The sequence below is a fragment of the Atta cephalotes genome (assembly GCF_000143395.1).
Source record: "Atta cephalotes unplaced genomic scaffold scaffold00107, whole genome shotgun sequence".
NCBI lineage: Eukaryota > Metazoa > Arthropoda > Insecta > Hymenoptera > Formicidae > Atta > Atta cephalotes.
This window is the reverse complement of record NW_012130171.1, coordinates 86,488-94,438: the sequence shown is the minus strand read 5'-3', so window position 1 is coordinate 94,438 and position 7,951 is coordinate 86,488. Positions and strand designations below refer to the sequence as shown.

Below are 7,951 nucleotides of genomic sequence, written 5' to 3'. Positions count from 1 at the left end.
TAAAAATTGGTAAGTCCAATACACGGTCGACCGGCGCGCGCGCGCGTCCGTCCGTCCGTCCATCTATCTGTCCATCTGTCTGTTCGCTTCGCTTCTTGTGCTCCTCGCAAGTCGCACGATTCGTAAGCGCGAAGGTTGTGTTGTCTCGCTCGATTATTTCTTCTTTTCACAAGGTAGAGAGACAGAAAAGGAGAAGTAGAGAACCACAGTTGCTCGTCAGTTAAGTCAGTGTCGTTTTCAGCCAGTCAATTTTCTTTCGATAATATCTCGCCGACCTCGCCGTTGCCGGTGGTTTTCCGATTCGCCGGTGCCTTCACTAAGTTCACTAATATGATGTAAATCACGATTGATTGTGCGCGCAGATGCGACACCGAGCATTTCTCGTACACATAACATAACATACGGCGGGATTTGTCCTCATGTTTCTCGCCGAGATGCTTCGCTCGCTTTTCGTTGCTTTAGATTACGTTTGCTATTTGCGCAAGACATACCGTACCGGAAGGAGAAAATTCGAATTGACGTGACCAGCTTTATTTAAAGTGCCTTCAGCTTCGAGGAACTCGCATTTGCATCTCTTATGTTTTATCCAAAATCGAATATATATAATAAGTTTTGATAAAGCACAGTTACATCGGTACGATCGCTCAAGAATGACGTTTGATTGATCCTTTAGAATTTCGATCACACGTCATTTTTGACACTCTCCTTCCTCTCGGAATGCGGAGGGATTTGTCACAGATAAGATACAGGATAGAAAAGCAGGAAAAAATTTTAATATTATTGCATACCATACATTTTGTTTAACGAAAATGAATTTCTGTCGAGCCTTTATTTGATTGGAAGAATTGAATTTACTAGATTGATAATACATCGTAGTTATACTGATAATATGTTAAATATATCAGTTAGGTATATTTCTCGTACCATTTGTTAATTATTAGTTTAAGTACATATTTCTTTATGTCTATTGCACGAATATATGTTTGTATTATAGTATCTCTCTTGATAGATTATGTACTATCTATAGAAGTATTATTACATTAGCATAATTGTCACTCAATTCAAGTAACATGATAAGCGGTATGATGATCACTGATTTATACATCGCTTATAGCAGTTTCCAACTGGTTTATAATGTTATTATTTACATGACATTGAGTCGCTTGTATTTATAATTTATAAATAGTTTTGTTACAGCATATTTATCGTAATAATGTTGTTTCAGTTATAGAATACATTGCATGTTTATAGAAGAATAAAGGTTTTAGAAAAGTAGACAGGCATATTATAGAGTGAATCTTCAACATGTATCTGTATTATTTTACCATAATGTCTTTGATTCTTTGTATAACTTTAAACTCATTATTCAAAATTATATACTGACATGAATGTCATTATTGTAATAAGTATCTTGCACAGTTACAAAATGATACACAGTTATTATGAACTTTCTTAGAAACTTTATAATTTTTTGAAAATCGCAAATATTCTAGGCTGCATAATGCACTCTATGACATGCGTAATTCTTTAAGTACTATAATAAAAATGAAGTTTTATACTCTGATAATCTCGTGCTAATGATCGTTTATTTTGTTTTCCCGAAGTGTTGGTAATGCACTTGCTTGCGCTACCCTTGAGAACGATGGATTCTGACCAAAGAAATCAGCAGGTGCATCAGCACTGAACAAAAAAAAAGCAAAAACTAAATAATGAATGCCTGCTGCACTCACGCCGTCAACTCTGTACAAGCAGACTTAAAAGATTTGTTGAAGTAGTACGTGAGTAGCAGCTACTCACGCCACACTCAGCTGTACATACAAAATCTAAATACATATATATCGTCGTACATATATATGTATTTATTTTTACGCACATGGCAGCCATGAAGCATGGTACGTTTTATTTTTGTACGCTTTGCTTTGTATGTAAATTTTTCTTTTGATTCACATATCTCGATGACGTTTTCATCAGGTCTCTCATGAGTACATGAGTATTACTTCGATCATAACTTGTTCTTGTGTATCTTGATAAATTTTATTGTACATTTCTCGATTCCTCTGAGAATATTGGGGATTTTTATTTTCGTATTATCTTTGACATTCGATCTCTCAAATTGGATTGCTGCGTTAATAATAGATTTTGCATTGATTGTGATTTGTTGCGTAAATTATTGAAGTATATTGTAATTTGTGTGACAATTAAGAACAGTAAGTTTGGTTCTGTCTCGTATGTCTTATCAAAAATAGTACATGAACCTGATGATCTTGTATAATTTTATTTTAAGTTATAACGATAAACTTTCTGGATATTCAAAAATGATATTAGGTTGTCCGGAAAGTTCGTGCCGATGTTGAAGGAAAATTGAAACGCAGAAAATTTAAATTTTAATATACTTTTATTAAATTATATATAGGTTAGTCGGCACGAACTTTCTGGACAACCCAATAGAAATCAGAATTGGAAATTGATAGTTTATAAATCATAGTGCTTGTAATAAATATCACGTACATATTATTAAATGATCATTAAACAAACATTAATAAAAGTGAAATAGTTTAACGTAATTATTTCTTATCTTTATTACATGTACATACAATGTACAATGATAATAACCGTGATACATTTCAGGCAAGACGAGTCAAGACGACGTATGTTACGTTGTCGCCAAATATGATTATGGGGCACAGGGTGCCCAAGAACTAGATTTACGTAAGAATGATCGTTATTTGCTGCTGGATGATTCAAAGCATTGGTGGCGAGTGCAGAGTGCGAGAGGACAGGCGGGCTATGTACCAAGCAACTATGTTAAGAAGGAGAAGCCCTCGTTGTTCGATAGTATTAAGAAGAAGGTCAAAAAGGGCTCTGGCTCTAAGACCCTACCATCCAGTAACTCGCCGTCCCGAGCAGTCGAATCCCCCATTATGGCGCGACGTCTGCCGGCCGATCCGAGTGAGGCGATCGGTACCGCAGTCGTCAAGTACAATTATCAGGCGCAGCAGGCGGACGAGTTGTCTCTTGTGAAGGGCACCAGGATTCTGATACTCGAGAAGAGCAATGATGGCTGGTGGCGGGGTCAGAGTGGCACTCAGGCCGGCTGGTTTCCATCAAATTACACCCAGGAGGAAGGCGATGCCGACGACACGCTTCATACATATGCGATGGCCGAGAATGTGCTTGACATCGTGGTGGCTCTCTATTCGTTTTCGTCTAACAATGATCAAGAGCTGTCGTTTGAAAAGGGTGATCGCCTCGAGATCCTCGATCGTCCACCGGCGGATCCCGAGTGGTATAAGGCGAGAAACAGTCAGGGACAGGTCGGACTAGTACCGCGCAATTATCTCCAGGAGCTCAGCGAGTACTTGACACAACCATACCGTGAGCGTGGTATGACGAGTAGCGAGATCAGCCAGGGGGATTCTCTCGAACGGAGGCCGGATCCCGGTGATCGACCGCATCTCGTCGGTAAGCCTTGGTACTACGGTAGTATTACGCGCTCGCAATGCGACACGCTGCTCAATCAACACGGCCATGACGGAGATTTCCTAATCAGGGATAGTGAAACTAACGTGAGTATAGCGACTACCGTCATGATTAAATCGAAACCTCGTTCTTAGTCAACTTTTAGCAAATTTCCGACGAGATGCAATTAGTTATTTTTTATCCAAATTTTGTACTTGGAAATTTCTGCATAGCTCTTGTTATATACTCATATATATATAATTTCTGCCTGTATTTCAATAAAATTCGCATATCTCCAAAATTTGATTAAACTCCAAAAATTTGCTCGCTCAGTTCGCAATTAATTTAACGAAACGAATATAACTAGAATGATGTTATTGCTCATCGCTCTAATTATTGCCAATTTTTAGATGGGCGACTATTCGGTATCCTTGAAAGCACCGGGACGTAATAAGCACTTTAGGGTACACGTGGAAGGAGCGCTATACTGCATCGGTCAGAGGAAGTTCCACACGCTAGATCAGCTTGTAGATCATTATCAGAGGGCTCCAATCTACACCAATAAACAGGGAGAGAAGTTGTACTTGGTGCGCCCACTACCAAAAGGCAATGCCAGTAGCAATGGTTGCTAGATGAATTCGTGCCATGAAGAAGGAGACAGTCCATGCGCTTTCAGATGTATCGCTAAGATACACGACGCCTGCCTAGTAATATCAATATCACTCATCTCATACGTTTATACAATAATGATATAATTGGTCTACTCATATATTAGTGTTTCTCGATTGTTTTCACCATTTATACAGTGAAATATAATTTATTACTCTAAGTGAATCGGTAACTCGTATTACACTCCTTGGAGCTTCCAGATTACTCAGCAAACGAACAAAGAAATATTAATACGGCAGCTACGTGAACTAATTGACAACACAAGGCTTATCTTTATATTCATATTATAATTGTAAAACGCGAACCGACTGTTATTACGATTAATAATATATTACAACTGCATATAATATAGACTGCAAGTGTAATGATCAAGTAATAATTAATTATCATGCAATTATGAACGATTAAGTGGATCTCTACTCTAGAGCTATTGGTATTGAATTATAACAAAGACTAAGTGTTCATTTGTGATTTTGTATTTATATTAGAAGTTTTTAAGTAAATAAACCGTATTTAAGTGTGCGTAAGACAAAATGTATCCTCTTGTTTCCTTTGTCTATTTTCAATAATAGCTACAATACAGATACGTATGCATTTAGAATTGTTACGCTACAATAAACTTTTTATTTCTTTTCCAACAAACACATCGTCATTACTATGTTGCAGAAGTAGTTTTTTAGATACATGTATATTAAGAAAAATAAAAAAAAAGATTTCTCATATAAAAATTAACGCCAAGAAGTTGGAAGTATTGCCAAGTAACATTCACGATTAGTAACAAATATTAATCTTTATTAACGTGTATATTATATATTCATAAATAAAAGTATTATTCTTTTTTATTTATATAGATATGAGATTGGTGCTCCTGGGGATAAAAGTTAATGGCACTAATTGCCAATAAGGTCACGTATATAACAATTTGCCTAAATCTAAATAAATTTTAGTTCGCATTATTTGTTCGTAACTCTATTAAAAGCTTATGCGTACATAATCATAAGAAGGGGTTGTTTGAATTCCTTGTCATGTTACTTACTCCCGTGCCCACCTGTAACGATGATTAACGACAAATGAACAAAGCTTATCGAGAAACAAATTTGCCGAATTCATACACAGAGAATTCAAACAGAATTATAATTTACCATGAATGGATTTGCATGATATGCTGGTACTGTCGGTTGCCATACTTTGTTCGCTAACGGCGTCATGAATTGACTTAATTGGAGTACGTCTCCGTTACTAGGTGTGCCAATGCCTATCCATTGCGAATCTGAAAGTTTAATCTTTTTAGTATTAGATTGAACACTAACCACTATTACAAACTAAAATTACTGACGATAAATATAAACACAATATTTCTACTGTTTATATCACTCCTGACTCCTTATCGATTTTTTCTTAATTTGGAAAATAATTGCGTTATATGAAAGTTGCTATATTTTTTAAGAATTTTGGCTTAGAAATGAATTTTCTCTATCTTACCATTATTTACAGGAAACTGAGTCGATTTAAACGGATTCGCGGGATTGTACAGAGAGCTATCGACGGATTGAGTATTATTGTTGACTATGTTCGCAGACGGCCGCCATAAATCACCACCCGTGAACGGGTTTGAGATGACGTGCGTTTGATTATTTACTCCTATACTCCATGTAGCATTTGGTGCTGCAATTGAGAATTTTATATGGTCTGAATGCTTTCTCTTAATAAGACGACAAGAGTGTAATTAATCGGCGTTTTGTTCCAAACTTGCAAGTTAGCAATATTCACCATTTGAATTATTTGCATTCCATGTAGATGCAGATAAGTTTCCAGTTGTCTCTTCTTTCAATTGCGTTTGCTTCATCAATGAGTCTAAGTCTTTAAGTGCCGCGTAACGATCTTCCGAGGGTGGCGCGTGTATCCCATTCATGTTCATCGTGGCGTTTCCACCGACCTGATTAAACATTGCGGACGTTTCCATACCTCAATAATAAAATTGTTCATTATAAGACAAGCGTTGTTACAATTTCGATATTCTAAGTAAGAGATATAAAGACACTCTGATACCGCTACTCACTCTTCGAGTTATTGAAGACTGGATTATTGTCAAAATTAGCGAAGAACGGCTGCGGTGCGATCGTCTGTTGACCGACCGGAGCCGTCGTCGTCGGGCAGAAGGGATCAGGAACTTTGCTAAAGTCGGCGACGAAGTCCGTCGAGAAATTGTTGGAATTGTTTAATGCATCCGTATTGCTCGGCTTCTGGCCAACTGGTGCGGGCAATGTCGTGGATGTTCCCGAATTCGGTACCCTCGGAATGCTGCTCGTGGACTGTGACCTTGGCTGTGTCGTTACCGTATTTTGATTTGCGATTGACGGGTCCAGATAATATCTTTTAAGCTCGTACTTGGCGCTCATCAGGTCCTTCATCTTTTGTTCGTCCTTAGTGTCCAAATTCTGTGAAGAGTTTGAGTTCATCAGACCCAGCCATATTCTCCTGCAGTACTCGTTGCCATGCTCCTTTATGAAGTCTATTTCATCCTGGGTGAACGTCGCCATGGAAATGGACTTTACCCTGTGTGGTGGAGTCAGGCCTCGTCTGGAAATGCAACACGAGGGCTTGTAGATCAGGATTCTGATTCATATTGACGCAGAGATCGGATTGATCGAGCAGACGGGAAAATCTTGCTTATCGTGATGTGATTCGTGTGAACACACACTTATAGTTTCAGTTTAAAAAAATATAGGCATCGTAATATCATTTTCACAAAAACACTAGCGATAACAGAGAAATTTATCTTAAGATCTATTCTTTTCGAAAGCTATTTTTGCTATTGGTGTATATTGTCTTGGTGCAGTAAGTTGGAGTGCGGTAACTTATCAAGACGATATTATACTAGCGTACATCAATTCAAAATATTTATCAAAAAAGAACAGAGCTCTTGTAAATATATCTACAATTCCTAGTTGAACAAATTATCATCATTACGATATCATCTTTTTCACAAAAATATTTACAATAATTTACGTCAGCTGATCAGTGGTAACAGAGAAATATCCGTTATCTTGTATTTTGGAAATTGAGCGTTTCTTATCAATTATTTGGAATTATTTGTTAAAAAATATAAAACAAGAATGAGAAAGAGAGAGGAAGGGAATTCGCGGAAAATCAATGAGTGCTTAGCCATTGTAATTACGTCATATAGATATTTTCTTTTTTTAAATCACGGCTCGCTCTGGAATACTTTCGTCTCTCGGCTTACCGTACGTTGCAATCGTTAAATTTCCGTGACGAATAATAACGAGGCTCGCGTGCTAGTAATATGTCATATAGGTTCACAAATATAGTACAGCGAGATTTAAAAATCCGCACGTGCGCGCGTGTGCAGTGCAATGCGACGCGGTGCGGTGCAACGCGATCGCCTCGCGCAATGCGACTTGACCGATTAAAGAGCGCGAGTCGATAATCGGCACTTCGCGTATCGCGCGTGAGCGATTGCAGTTTCCTGGAAGGGAAATAAAGATAAATAAATAGATAGATAGATAGACAGATAGATAGATAGACAGATAGATAGATAGATAGATAGATAGATAGATAGATAGAGAGAGAGAGAGAGAGAGAAAACCAAGAAGAGAAACGAGGAGAAAAAGGGACAAATGAAAAATGCATTTCTTTTTCTTTAGCGGCGCACGTAACATTTTGACCAATGATAACTAGAACTGCGCACAAAGAAAACGTCGATGTCGACGTCGCTGATAGCGCTAACTTCCTGGCCATGGACGCCGCCGATGTTTTAACGCGATGACTCATTTTGGAGTCCGTACGCGAGAGCGCACAGTCT

At 37.9% G+C, this 7,951-nt stretch overlaps 2 protein-coding genes across 2 annotated transcripts in view; one reads left to right on the top strand and one right to left on the bottom strand.

The window, feature by feature from the left end:
* The first annotated feature begins 1,873 nt into the window (after positions 1–1,873).
* On the top strand, positions 1,874–4,091 carry LOC105625086 (cytoplasmic protein NCK1). The gene is made up of 3 exons (XM_012206428.1): positions 1,874–1,892; positions 2,629–3,566; positions 3,870–4,091. The coding sequence occupies exons 1-3, from the start codon at positions 1,874–1,876 to the stop codon at positions 4,089–4,091; spliced, it is 1,179 nt and encodes a 392-aa protein (XP_012061818.1).
* Positions 4,092–4,899: 808 nt separating this feature from the next.
* The window catches only part of LOC105625085 (arf-GAP domain and FG repeat-containing protein 1), a 4,216-nt gene continuing 1,164 nt past the window's right edge, over positions 4,900–7,951 (bottom strand). The window contains exons 2-6 of the mRNA XM_012206427.1: positions 6,188–6,708; positions 5,899–6,093; positions 5,611–5,793; positions 5,271–5,398; positions 4,900–5,176 (exon numbers count right to left, since the gene is read on the bottom strand). Of these exons, the coding sequence (XP_012061817.1) occupies positions 5,123–5,176; positions 5,271–5,398; positions 5,611–5,793; positions 5,899–6,093; positions 6,188–6,708 (1,081 nt within the window). The 3' untranslated portion in view covers positions 4,900–5,122. The remainder of the gene's footprint in view (positions 5,177–5,270; positions 5,399–5,610; positions 5,794–5,898; positions 6,094–6,187; positions 6,709–7,951) is intronic.

Excerpts from the sequence above, each read along its gene's own strand:
- LOC105625086 (XM_012206428.1), top strand. Across the intron at positions 3,567-3,869 it reads TCAGGGATAGTGAAACTAAC|ATGGGCGACTATTCGGTATC; the intron begins GTGAGTATAGCG and ends GCCAATTTTTAG.